This window comes from Plasmodium brasilianum, chromosome 2 (assembly GCF_023973825.1).
Source record: "Plasmodium brasilianum strain Bolivian I chromosome 2, whole genome shotgun sequence".
NCBI classification, from domain to species: Eukaryota; Apicomplexa; class Aconoidasida; order Haemosporida; family Plasmodiidae; genus Plasmodium; species Plasmodium brasilianum.
Window position 1 is genome coordinate 61074 of NC_090115.1, and position 15844 is coordinate 76917.

The 15844-nt window shown below is 19.3% G+C and overlaps 3 protein-coding genes across 3 annotated transcripts; 1 reads left to right on the plus strand and 2 right to left on the minus strand.

Moving 5' to 3' along the window:
* Positions 1-2358: 2358 nt before the first annotated feature.
* Positions 2359-3271, minus strand: MKS88_000623 (uncharacterized protein; the record flags this gene model as incomplete). Its single annotated transcript, XM_067217425.1, has 2 exons — positions 2359-3042; positions 3185-3271. 2 exons carry the CDS (start codon positions 3269-3271, stop codon positions 2359-2361), a joined length of 771 nt encoding a protein of 256 aa, XP_067075409.1.
* A 2685-nt stretch (positions 3272-5956) lies between these two features.
* On the minus strand, positions 5957-6944 carry MKS88_000624 (uncharacterized protein; the record flags this gene model as incomplete). The annotated part of the gene is made up of 2 exons (XM_067217436.1): positions 5957-6730; positions 6858-6944. The coding sequence occupies 2 exons, from the start codon at positions 6942-6944 to the stop codon at positions 5957-5959; spliced, it is 861 nt and encodes a 286-aa protein (XP_067075410.1).
* Positions 6945-13281: 6337 nt separating this feature from the next.
* On the plus strand, positions 13282-15844 carry MKS88_000625 (uncharacterized protein; the record flags this gene model as incomplete). Its single annotated transcript, XM_067217447.1, has 3 exons — positions 13282-13302; positions 13430-14495; positions 14757-15844. 3 exons carry the CDS (start codon positions 13282-13284, stop codon positions 15842-15844), a joined length of 2175 nt encoding a protein of 724 aa, XP_067075411.1.

Below are 15844 nucleotides of genomic sequence, written 5' to 3' on the forward strand. Positions count from 1 at the left end.
AGAACAATGAGAAGTTTAAATACATATTACAATATGTTTATCTTAATTATATTTATAAAAATATAACCTTCGGTAGAATAATAAAATCTTAATTTATTATTAAATATTAAATTTATGTAAATTAATTAGTCTAATATTAAACTAATTAATTAATTTTGTTAATACTTTTCAAAATAAAAAAACATATATATTATTTCTTAATATTTCGAAATACTAAGATTTTATATAATATAGAAAGTAGAGAATATAGATAATCAACTTTTCTCCATTTTAAGAAAATAAATACTAATTTTAATGGCATTTTTCTATTAATTTTTTTAATTTTATAAGCTCTATATTTTGGAAAAACGGTTATTATTAATAAATAATCAATTATAATAACAACATAATAATATTAATGATATATGGAAAAAGTTATATATTTTACAACACTTCATGTTATATTAATTATAAAAATTTCATTCCTTAATGTTCTATAATATTTTTTCTAATATGGAATACACGGTGTGTTAACATATTTATAAAACTATATATTTATAATACATAAATTTTAATTTTTTATTTCTTATGATAATATTTGAATATTGTAAATTTTAGTTTAAGATTGATTCATAAATTTTTTGCAAAAAGAAATGATTTTAAATTATACAAGTTATATTATTTTCTTTTTTTTTTTTTTTAATTAAAGTATTTATGTTTCGTAAGTAATATTAATATAATAAAAAATAAAAATGAAATGTAATTTTTCTATAAAATATATGTATATAGAAGAATATTAGTTAAATATTTTAATTGTTATTAAAATCAATAGTAAAAACGATTATTCTTTTTACTTATCAATTTATTATAATAGAGATATACATGCAATTTATATAAAATAGAATTGAATCAAAAATTGAAAAGTAGTAACAATAAATAATATATCTTCATATTTCCTTGAACAAATAATAAAGGCACAAATTTAATAATCCCACAGATACAATTTCTACAAAAAAATAAACGAATTACACTTAAAAATTTTGACTCTTAGGAATTTCCTAATTTCTTATTCTTAAACCACAAAGAGAAATATGTATTTGTGAGTTATAAGTAAAAAATAAAATTCTTTTTTTTTTTTTTTTACATTCGTTTTATTTAAAAAATGTGTTTTTATTAATATGAAGAAATTAGTAAGATAGATTTAAATCATACATATTTTTATATATATTTAAAAAAATATTTTTAATTCTTTAGTTGTTATACTTATAAAAAAGCATAACGAATAGCTCAATAATATAAATAGATACCTAAATATGGTGAAGAAACAGCATATAATACATCTTTGTCTTAATTATATCTAATGATAATATTGAAATTTACAGAGATAAAAAATTATCTAGAAATTTACAATTAAGTGAAAAAAAAAAGAGGACTTTTGTATACTATCTATTAGTAAATTATTAAATTTAATTATTTAAATTAATCATTAAATGGCATTGAAAATAAGAAGAACATATAATTAATTTGTTTATAAATTTTATATTTAATATATATTTAATTATTTTCTGCAGAGTTTAATAATCACTACACTTAGGAACAATAATAAAATAATAATTATTTTTAAATTTTCTCAGAGTTATAATGATTTATAGTGCCTAAGTTATTAAATAATTATAAAAAATACATATTTAATGAAGATACTGTTCTATTATATATGGCTTCATGTATTTATGTCATGTGAAAAAAATCAATAATAAGCTAAAAGTATATTAAAAATATTTTTACATTTAATATTTTCTCTTGAATATTTCTTATAAAAATTAAATTATTTTTATAAATAAATAAAAATATATATATATATCAATGCAAAGGCATACATTTGTTTTCTATCATTAAATACATATGAAGACACATTAATTTTTAATATATATATAATAAAACTTTTTCATAATTACAAAAAAAAATAGTGTTTTCAGACTATAAAAAGATATATAATAGAAAGGAGCACATTTTATTTCAAGAATGAAGTACTACATTTCAATAAATTTATACGAAATGTGTTATCATATATTCATTTAAAAGTACAAATATATATAATTTATAGGTATCTATATAAATACAGAAATATATATATTATATTATATATACATATTTGAGCTTAAATAATGCTTTTAAATACAAATTTAAAAACAACAAAACGTTTGCATTATCAGAAAAAAAGAAAATATAATTTTTTACCATTATGTAGTGAAAAGACTAAGCATAAACTTGTGCATTCACAAAATTATGTCTCGTATGTATGTGTTTATTAAGAATACATAATTAACGATATTGAAAATATAAATTCATATCTATATATTTGATAAAAATACATATTACTTATTCATTTAATTGAGATATCAACTTAATTTTTTTATATTTCTCATTATTGCTTAATATCTTAGGAATCGCTATTAGAAGTATGATTGTTAATATAATAATAATCACGCTAAAAAATATTAAATAAATATATATATCATCTAAGTTTGTGAGACCAGGTATATTCTTTATAAGTTTACAAACTTCATCAATTGGTTTTACCTGTAAAAGATTCTTCACTGATTCTAGACCTTTTAATATGGGTATTCCTATTCCTAACACGAAAAAAAGGAAAAATGTAGTAACTCCGAATCCATAACTTCTAAATTTTATTTTTTTTAAAGCCATGTTACAAATTCTCCTATTCTTTTCCAAGAAATCGTCATAATGTTTTTTTTTGATCAATTTTTTTTCAAAATGGAAATGTTTCCCATCAAACATCCCATTATTATAATCCATAACTTCTGTGTAGTATTGTGCCTTGTTTAATGAACTTTGAATAGATTGTCTGTTTTTTTTTTTGGCTCCTTTTTCGTAATTAGATACATCTCTATTTTTGTAATCTTTATTATATGGTATATCTTCTCTTAGTTCCGTATAATCTGAATTCTTATGTTGTTTGTATTTTGCTAGTAAACGATAACTTCGTGCACCTATTTTTTTACTAATGCTATAGTTTTCATTAGAGAGTTTGTTAAACGTGATCTAAAAAAAAAAAAATATAAATTTACATATTTATTATTTAATATAATAAAAAATATTATATAATGTTAAAAAATAAGTATTTATAAAAATAAAACAGTAAGAATATAAACTATACAAATATCCTTAGATAATATTATTATACTATATCATCGTTAAAATGAGATATCCAAGTTAAAAAAATAAACGCAGAAATTTTAATAAATGAGCTTGGCTTAATTTTTTGTTCCATGTTATAAATCAATAATATATTAATATACTCAAAAAAAAAAAAAAAATCAATAATAATAAAATATACTTCTAATGACAAGGGATGCTATATTTGTTTTAAAATATTTTTTTTATAATTGTTTTTTAAGCATTTAATAAAATATATATAACTGTATTGTTTTTTCATTACATATACAAATAAAAATATTTTTAAAATTATATTATATAATTTTTATCTTAATTTTACTTAAAAAAGTAGTATCTTCCATTAAAAATAATAATATGTACTTATTTATAACTATTCAAAATTATAATTTAATTATTTAATGTAGTACACTAATTAAATGTTTATTTTATTAATCCTTTTTATAATAAACTAAGGGGAAATATATGTGATTTCTTATATGGAAATACTGAATTAATATACAATATAGAATATATAGAATATATATATAACATATTGCTATATATATTCAATCCATGCTTTCTAATTTTGAGAATATTATCCTATTAATAGTTCAATTCAATAAACATTATATTTTGGAAAAACTTATAACTTATAAAATAATATAAATAATTATAATAATATAATAGTAATAAATGAAGAATTCAACATATTTCGTTAAGTTAATTATAACATATTATTTAGTTACTACGTAATTACATATAATTTTTTATATACTATAATATATTTAAAAAATCGCATTAATTTGTTGTTATATAATATATGAGGAAATATATAATTTAAGGTTAAATAAAAGCTAATTTTTTACTTTTATAGAATAATTTTTGAAAACAGTAATTTTTAATTAAGTTTTATTTATACCATTATTCTAAATGAAAATTAGTCATGTTCATTTACTTAATTTTTATTATTATTTTTTTTTTTAATTATATATATTTGAAAGAAACATTAATATAGTAAAAAAAAAAAAACAAAAAATTAGCGTAGTAGAATTATTTCACATATATACATATGAATATATATTATTTTCATATAAGAATATATTTAATAAAATATAATTATATTGAATACAAACAAAAAATATATATATATATAGGTATATATATTTTTATTAAATTCATATTAGAAATGTTCTTATTCTTTCCCTGCAGAACTGTTCGTATGTGTCAGATTTATCTTCTTTAGTTCATAAGTATACATTTACGCAGAAAATAAAATGCAAGAGTTTTTTAACTTACTAAACAATACATAAAATGTGAGTGTAATATGTAAATCATATACTAATATTACATTATAATTGTCTATATGTTCTATGTGATAGAAAATTTAAGAAATGAAAACTGCTAGCAAATCTGTTATGTGGGAATATTTATGCATTATATATTTTTAATTAAACATTATAAGAATAAAAAATAGAGCAATTCATGAAGCATACTTTATTAAAACTTTTCCGACAAATAGAAACAATGTTTCGGATTTATAAGTAATTTATAAATAATGAGTAATTTTTTTTTAAATTTTATTCTATATAATAATTTATAATTATTAATATGGAGAAATTAGTGACTGTTAACATAAAATATACATATTTTTATACCTTATTAAAATAATATTAATTCTTTACTCTATATATTTATGGGCATAACCATAGAATTTATATATAAATAAAATTATGTTCATTATCATCTGGCTGTAGAATATATATATTTATTTTGATTTCCCGTAATTATAGTTTATCCTCTTACAGAAATATATATATATTTAAAATTTTACTATAAAGGAAATGAAAAGTTAAGAATATATATATATCTATAAAAATATTATTAGATCTAATTCATATATGTATTGTTTTGATTATGTAAAAAATAAAAAAAATTATATAGTTTATTTGTAAATTTTCGATTTCATAAGTATGTAGCTAATTTAATATAAATTGTGTAAATATTACTATTAAGGTAAACAGTAATATACTGAATATTATAAACATCTCATTTAGTTGTAAATATAAAGAACACATAATTTCTTAAATAGTTATAAATAATAAATATTTAATGAAGCTATTTTTCATTGTATATTTATAAATTCGAATTTATATCATTCGTAAAAAGATTAAAGTACAATATAGATATTTTTACAATAATATTATATGAACTATATACCACAAAGAATATTTTACAAAAATAATAATAAATTTTTCCTTAAATAAATGTATATTTAAATATCAATATAATAAAATACATTCGATTCCTTTCATTAAATATTAAACCAGCCAGAATTATTGCTAATTTAAAATTAGTACAACATTTTCTATATAAGCTGAAAAATCATAATTTTATACAAAAAGAATACAAAAAACAAAAAAAGCAATTTTTATATCAAATAGAAATTATTATATTTAAATAAAATTAAATAAACAATGCTATTATATATTTATTTCAATACATATACAAACATTTTTCATCAAAAATTTAATAAAATTCAAAAATATATATTTGGAACAACAATATTTAATTAAACTAAAATAATGCAATAAATATGGTACACAATTAAATATTTCAAATTAAAAAATAATTAAAAGCATATATTTTTACTTATGTTTATAAAAATAACTATATATATGTAACTCCATTTTTTAGATATAAGCAATTATGTATATGTCTATCAAGTATATCACTAATATTACATATGTTACTTCATAATAATTACTTATTTGTAGAAAGAATTATATTTCTTATATTTATTTCACCTCTTTTTGAATTTAATTTTTTCATATTTTTTAACTTTTTTATGGTAGTAAACAAGCGCTAATATAAATACTACACATAATATAAGAAAAGGTAGGAAATATATTAGAATACCACAAAAACGGCCTAACAATTCAGCTTTATTGATACTTTGAGAAGCTGCTTCACTCGTTGTCCATAATGGAGACTTCCAAAACCAATCTAATTTTTTGACCTCTTCAAAAATATTCACAAACCATTGAGCATTCGAAACTCCTAATGGATCCCAGGACGCCAGTGATATCGGCAAGCTCTTTTCAATTGAAATACCCAATGAAAAATCTACTATAACCAATATTAACAACAAACAGAATAATAATGCAGGTGTAGCAATTCGTAATCCGTATTTTTTACTTATTACTTTTTTGTAAGTCTTGTTACTAATTGTGCTGTTCTTCTTAAGAAAATCTATGAAATCAAGTTCTTTGAATATTTTTTTTTCAATAGACGAACATTTTTTTGCAAATACACAAGAATTATTTTTTATGTTTTGTTTGTGGCATGCAGAACTCCTTGACAAACTTCCATTTAATTGTTTACTTCTTCCATTTAACATCTTTTCATTATTAGACATATAATTTGTTTTATTCATTCCTTTGCTTGTTACTTCTTCTTTTAAACATACAATACGTGGGTCCATATCTTTTTTACATTTTTCCAGTAATCGATAAGATCTTGTATTTGATTTTCCAAAAATAATGTTAGTTTCATGAAAATATTTGTTAATTGTACTCTAAAAAAATAAAGTATATATTCATTTTTTAAAAATCTAATTAATCTCATTATAAAAAATTCTATTAATATATATAAAACACTGAAAATATGAATAACATGAATATACTTTAGTAATATTTTCATACTGTGAGATTGTTAAAATGGTATATCGAACTTAAAAGGATAAAATAAGCAATATCAATGAATAAGATTGACTTTATATTTTGTCTCATGATATAAATATTTTATATTATAATATATTAAGGAAAATAGTAACAATAATATAATATACGTCTAATGATACAGGAAAATATATTATTCATTTGTTCTTTTTTTTTTTGGTTATTTTTTATTTTTCTGTAAATATAAAATTTATATAACTATAACGCATTTTACAATATAGAAATAGAAAAATACCCTTAAGAAAGTATTGTATAATTTTTAATTTAATGTTATTTAAAAATAAATCTAGCATAACTTAAAATAAAAAAATTTGGATTTCTTAATAAATATTTAAAAATAAATAATTTAATTATTTAATTTGGTGCACTAATTAAGCAGTATTTTTATAAATACATTTCAGAATAATCTAAGAAAAGTATATGTGAGTTAATATTTTAAGGATATGTGGAGTTCATATACAATATAGAATGTATAGAATATATATATAATACATTAATTCATGTTTTGAAAAGAGATCTAATATAATAGATGTTTTTTCAATAAAAATTCAAAATTTATAAGCATCATTTATTAGTAGGACTTATTATTTTTAAAATAGTAATATTTATTACATTAATGCAATAAAAATAATAATAAATGAAGAAAAACATATTATATACAATTTAATGTATTATATTAATCATAACACGTTCTTTATTTACTCCTTGAGATTATGTATCCTTCTATATTCATATATATATATATATCATATCATATGTATAGTATAATTTTTTGAAGATATATATAAAATTAAATAAGTGCTGGATTTTTTTTTTTTTTTATCTAATAATTTTTGAAAATTATAATTTTGAATAAAGTTTAATTTATGTCAGTATTACCAACTGAAAAATATTTATACCCATCTACTTATTTTATTTTATTTTATTTTTTTAATTAATTATATATATTTTGAAGAAATATGAATATGGAAAAAAAAAACACAAAAAAGAGAGATTATAGATATAAATAATATGAAAATATTGCGTAAATTATCATTAATTTAAAAATATATCAAATGAAATAAATTTACAAATAAAATACAGTAAAAAGTACGTAAATAGCAAATGAGAAAGGATAACAGCATAATATACTGAAATTTGTGATTCAGTAATTTTAGAACGAATATATTATCTTTTATGTATTATTTTAAAAATACAAAGTGTTGGGAATATATTTTAGAGATACGCCATAAAAAAACGATCTAAATATCTAAATATATAAATAAATAATATTTATTTAAAATACTTTTAACAAAAAAAAGTGTATTATTCCCCAATGTTCCTATTACTATGTATTATAAACCACAGAATAACAATTATAAAAATAATGCTTATTCAAAATATTATTATAATAATCTCTAATAAAAATTTGTATTAAATTTTATAAAAAATTACTATAGTACAAGTAAAAACTTAAAAAAGAAAGAAAAAAACAGTTAAATTAATAAAACTATTGTTAAATTACAAAAAAAAAAAAATAATAAATTAAACGAAAGTTAGCATTATTATATTTTTATTGTTTTGATATATTTATTATTTTTAACACAACAATTATGAGAACTAATATTTAGTTTCTTCTAGGATTTTGTGCAATTATATAATCTCATTTTTTTTTCTCACTTAATATTTACATATAATACAACTCATTTAGAAAATTTATAGTAATCCTTATATAGCTTACTAAAAAGAATAAGTAAAATGAGTTCATTACATAATAAAACCTTGTTAAATATTTACATATAGGTAACCCTTTTAACTATTAGAAATATTCATTGTAAACATATTTATAAAGTATTGTTTTAAAAAATAAATCTATATTTATCTAAATTATGTATGTTTTACTTAAATTAAGAAATCATATAAAAATACTTTAATTTTTTAGTAATGCATTTAATTTTTTCATTTCTAATTATATATGCTACAAGTAAATTGTTTAGCTAAGTATATACATATATGTATCAATAAATTTTACATGCGTCTCATGTCTTTTTTATATTTAATAAATAATGTTATTATTATATAATACATATAAATAAATAAAGATAAATATATAATAATATTGAATATCAATTTTAAAAACATTACTTCTTAATTAAAATAATTATATATTTCAATAACTAAAAAAATTGGAATGCTCATTCAGAAGTTCAATTTTTACAGAAGGAAATGTATAGTTTACATGATTTCGTGTATAATTATCTAAAATATATATGTGCTTTTGTTTTCCTACAAAGAAATATTTGCTTGGGAATTTTTTTTTATATATATTTCTAATATATTTTATTTGTATTCCTATTCCTTAAAATTAACCATATTTAAAATAATTCATATAGTCTTTGCATGTATTGTTAAAGTTAACGTTTATAATATAATAATCTTATATAATGATGTGTTGAACACAATGGAAATAATTGTTGTACGAATTGCAATATTTTTAAAAGAATTTTAATACTAACAAATAAATTATGTTAAATGCAATGTTGGATCATTCGTAAAATTTATTCATTATGTATATAAGGCTTCTCATACTAAGTAAATCCCATTTTCCTTAAAATTTTAACTGAGGCAATCAGAATTTCGAGAAAAATTCTTATCATGTTAATGAATATGAATTTATCAATTTATTCTTAATAATTACAATAAAATTTATCGCAATATTTTTCATATTTTTTATTGAGGAAAACTACATTATGTTCCATTTAGTAATATGAATCTTCTTGTACAACCTTATAATCCATTAGAACAAGAAATTATTGTTGTAAAAGTGTTGTTTTAACAAATATGTAATTTTTATAATAATGGTTTATTCTATTTGGACTTTGGTTTAATCTTGAATAATAAAAAATAAAAATATATTAAATGATCTAGACGAACATAATAATCATTTAGCGCTAGAAGGTTCTGAAAATTATCATGAAAACTACCGTGATATCAGATATTATATATCATGTCATACTATACGCAATTATAATATATAAATGTTCAAAAAAAGATATTTATATTAATAACAATTATAGTTGTGAATAAGTTAAATGAATATTATTTTAAAAAATACAAAAAATAAAAGTGTTAGTATAAATTGTTATTTATAAGTATATTGCATGTACAATATATGTATAGGCACAATAATAGGATAACTATAAAAAGATCATACATAAAGACCCACGTGATATATTTTAACAAAGTAAAAAAGAATATATATATCAAATTAAAAGATAAATATCTTACTCAAAATTATAAGTAATTAAAACAAAGAAAATATAAAAATGCATTAATTTTTTTATTGAATAAACATTATCGATATAACTCTTCAATAGTGATATAGTTAGGATACACAGTATTTATTATAGGTAACGCATTAATATAATATATATAAATGGACATGTATAAAAAAAAAAAATTTTATAATTTAATATGAGCAATATGAACAGTGTTTGTAAATGAAGAAAGAATTATTATTACATTTGCTAAAAATTTGTAATAATAAAGGTATGTCATATATTATTGTAATATTACTACATATATAATAATTATTATACTATTATAATTACATTATTAAAAATATGATATATTTTAGAGCTATAATTTTAAAAAATAAGAGATAGAACTATATAACTTTATATTAAGTAAATTATACATAGAACAAAGATATGTATTTTAATAGGATTGAATAATATTAATTAAAATAACGATAATATTACATATTTTACATTGAGAAAATATGAATTAATATAACTTATTGTAATTTTAATGAAATGACTTGTATATGTACGTTCGTTATAGAGAGTGTTTCCATTTTGCATTTATGTGTATATCTAAAGGTGTATATGTAAAACTAGAATATATTTATCATAAAATAATTTTTTTTATTATATTTTAATAAATAATATTCTTTAAAATTACATTAATTCTAAGAATATATCAACAATTATAAATTCTTGTGTGAAATAATATGAATTGTAAATTTAATTACATAAGTGGATTTTTATAATAATTTATATAACAATTAATACATATTAAATAAGACATAATTATATTGTCTAAAGTGAATAAAAAATGTTAAATAGGACGGTTTTAATATAAAATTTTCATCTGTATTTTGTTCTACTTTATATATATATATATATATATATATATCAATTATATTAGTATATCTTATGTGAAAAATGCGTATGTTCAGCATATGTATTTTAATGATAAATATTATTTTTTAAATAAATACATAATATATTCATAGTACTACGAAGAAATATTCAATGGCTCATACGAAATGTTATTAATCTTGTATTACTTTTAATTAAATATTATAAATAAAGTGAATTAGAACCCGTTAACTTTCATAATATATTAGAACAAAAAAATTAATAATAAATTAATTAAAAAAATAAAAAGTTCATATATTTATAAAATAGTATAAAAAAAAAAAAAAAAACATAAATGTGATTATACAAATATCTGAAAACAATTGTCATGTAGTTCTAATATTCTTTCAAAATTTTGGAAAAATCGTATTTTCTTTAATATTTCTATATATTAGTGTACCATTTTATGTTCTCTATGTATTATGTTTACCATATACGTAAATAACATATTAGAATACAACAATTTAAATACATAATATCTTTAAAAATGATAAAATTTTATGAATAATCCCCCTGTATATAGTTATTAAACAATTTATTTTGAAAAGAAAAAGAATAGAATGTAAACAATTAAAATATAAAAAGAGAGTAATAAACCAAGAAAATATATAAAAATAAATTCAAAATTTAAAAATAAATCAAACCAATTATTCTTTAAGATAAAAGATTTATTAAACATATATATATAATTGCTTAATTTGTAATATGAAGTAATTTACAAAAATTAATTTTCAGTTAATATATATATATTTTTTTTTTATTCTTTTTATTTCCTCACCATTTTCTATCCCTTATGTAGAAGTTTCCCAACATGCATTAAAATTAGTAATAATATATTTACATTATAACAGAATAACCTATAATGCTGGTAATATTTTTAATTTATTTTGTAGTTACATTTACAAGATCATATCGTAAAAAGTTATAATATAGTACCCCTTCTTCTTTATGTTGCATGCTAAATAAATATTTATTAATAGTGATAAATAGATATTTTAATTAATTATCAATTAAAGAAAAATACAAGAAAAAAAAAAAAAATAAATAACATCTTTTTAATATATTTATTAGAATATATCTACTACTAACTACCAAAAAATAATTATGATATTAAAATATTTTTTGTATTATTTAATGTTGTATATTATTCCACTTACATAGATTATAATATTATAATTTTTCCTAAAAATATTTATACTTCATTTTACTTTTTTAAAACAACATAATATAATTAATTTTTATATAAGAATATCCTTATGATTTTCAATATTTCAAAAAAGTGACTGAAGTTATTTTCATTGATTAATATATCTTAATATGTATTCTAATAATTAAAATTCAGTTCAAGAAAAATCATATTCAAAAGTTGCAATATACATTACAATTAATACATATAAAAAATTATACTATTTTAAATTATTCAACAGAATAATAAATGCTGCATATAATTAATTTTTGGGTAACTGTTATATATATATAATATTAAAAGTCATATGTAAATTTCAATGATATTCTTTCAAAAGCGTAGCAACAACTTATTATAATTTATATAATATTAATTTTTCTCTCTTATATATTATAGTATATATAGAAAACTACTAAAATAATAATAATAAAATTATAATGATTTATATCAAAAATAAATAACAAATATAACACAATAAAAAAGGAACGTACTAACATACTAATAACAATTTTGTTAATAGATTATTTATTTTCAAAAAAAAGAAAAGAATAAAAGGAATTAATTATATTAATACAGGTAGTATTACTTCTATATATGTGTCTGTTAGAAGAAAAAAAAACGATATAATACATATATTAATAATAATTTTACATAGAAACTTTTATACCACTTATATGTAATTTTTTAATGTTAGTTATTTAACTTTTTCTTTATAAATTTTGCATAAATTTTACGTAAAAATATATACTTAACAGTTATATAAAATAAACATAATATTAGAATATATCTTCGGTTATAATATATTTATGGTAAAAAAATATTAGAAACTCATAAAATTAATCCTAATATATTCACTTATTTTATGGTTCCCATATAAATTCCTAGTAGTTGATAGTTTTGTAATTTATCTTAACATTCATTAGTTTATAATTACTCAAGTGATAAGTATAAATACATATATTTGTATTTTTTTTTTCAGTTTGTTATTTACAACGAAATAGAGTAATTATGTAGAGTCAATATGGATAATTGTTTTACCCGAGTAATATTTACTGTGTTTTTAATGTGCATATATTTATTGATAAATTATTTGCTAATGATACAAAAAGTGATAATAAAACACAAAAAATTAATGCTTATATAATTCCTAATCATTTTTTCAAATACAGGACTACAGTGGATTCGGTTCTAACGCAGGACACTATATTGTCAAGCCAAAATTTAAACAGACTCGAAGTCAAATTTTATCTCGTCTTTCTTCTTTAGAGAAAGTAACAGATAAAGCAAAATTTAGGAAAGAATGCTTAGATTTGGTTAATTTTCTAATTAAGAAAAAGGATGACCCTCCAGATTATACTGATCCAAAACGTTGGGTACCGGTCCTTAGGAATTATTTTAAACATAGATTTGACAAGATTACTCAACATGGAGGTTGTCCTATGATTTTTGAACAGAAAGAACGAGATATTTTAGAATTAAAATATAATGCATTAGATTTCTGTGAATTAAATAAAACCTATGTGCAAAAACTAAGTAAATTCAGAAAAGGAGGTAGCAGCACATATGTTTGTAATGGTGATCCTGATTGTAAAAAACATTGTACGGAATATAAGGATTGGTTTACAGGTAAGAAGGAACATTTCCAGAATACGAAAAAACTCATTAGTGAAAGTTGCATATTTAAAAGCTCATCATCTCAATTTCCAGAAAGAGAATGCAATATACTAGATCCTAAAATATTTAATAAGCCTCCTCAATGCGTACTATTGGAACCAGTTGTATCTAGTCAACATCCACCTAAAGAAAATGTATTAAGCTCATCAAATGTAAATCAAATTAAAACGGAAGACTTTCCTGCACCTGAAGTGGAACATCCATCTGATAGGACATCTGATAGTTCACCTGATAGTTCGCATGACAATGTACCTGATAGTTCCTTTGTTGATTCTCCAGACGGTCCACCTTCAGATCAATCTCAACTTCAGACAACATCTGAAGACACTTCGATGGAAAATTCAGTTAATTTAGGTGGAGATGCACAGAATACAGATCCTGAATTAGCCAGAGTTCTTGCGCATTCGGTATCTTCACAGAAAACATTAAGCAGTTCTATAGTACAATCACCAGGTAGCCCAAAATTAGAAGCAGGTAGTCATATGAAAACTATATCCACAGCTACTGAAGTATCAATTCCTAAAACCCTTTCTTCTAATCCTGCAGACTCTGAAATCCAAGGTAACCTTAATAATGTTTTCTTTTATATTTTTGTAATAACTAAAAAAATTATTGCATATATATATAAAGTTAATGCAGGTCCAGTAGCAAATTCATATAACCCATATGTATCATCATTTTTAACATTTCTAATTATTATTGTATTTACTCTTTTTATTAAAGTAATATAAAATTAAGTATTAAAAATATTGTAAACATTAGATTATTGTAATAAATTAATTTTTAATTATATTTCTTTTGTATTGTAGTACGCATTAATAGGGAAATTTAAAAAAAAGAAAAATATAAGAAGACAAATTAAATTTCTCAGAATACTACTACCTTCACATTCTGACAAGAAAGACAAGTTTTTATCAGATGATCATTTAGATCAGCCAATATATGATGATGAGGAAATCATAAAAAAATTAAAAATATATGAACATAACAATATAAAAAATACAAATATGTTAAAGAGAAAAAAAGAAAGATCCAAAACTATTATAGAAGTACATATGGAAGTACTCGAGGAATTCAGAAATGAAGAATGGGAATTAAACAAAAGAGAATTTTTAGCAATATGCCTAGAAATATTCAAAAATGAGGAAGGTAGATCCTATCCTAATTTGATAAATGACTATCAAATAGAAAATATTCAATGCAGCAGTGATAATGAAGAAACAAGTATTCTGTGGAATAAATGGATAGACAGGCATAGAAATCTTTCTGAAAAATTGAAAAAAGAACATTGGTTTAATAATTTGAAAAATGAATGGAAAAAAGAAAAATCTAAGGTAAAAAAAATGGAAGAATTAAAAAATAAATCTTCAAACGAAAATCAAAAAGTTTCATTTTTAGAAGGAGAAAAAGATATATGGAGACAGTGGATATCAAAAAAGGGTAAAATTGTAGAACACTATCTGGAACAGGGCTGGTTTAAGGGATTAACAGATGAATTTGATAATATATTAGATGAATATCAAAATGAAGAAACTAAAAATATTGTGTCATTAATAAATATAGAAGAAATGAAACATAACAAAAGTTGTGAAGAATTATATAAATATATTAAAAAAAAATTATTATCAAAATTGTGTATACTTGTATTTATGACAATATTAGAAGAATGCAAAAATGAGCAAAATATAGAAAATTACGAATCATATTTAGACAGTTCAATAAATGAATGTAATTCAGGTGAATATTCAGATAGAAAATCTCACAATATAGAACATGTTGTTGATGGGGGAAACCATAGTTTGGAAAATAGTAAAAATACTGAAATTTTTGATTATAAGTTAGAAAACAATTTTACAGATGAAATAAAAAATTGGATAGTAGTAGATGATACACGTGTAAATTCTATATAG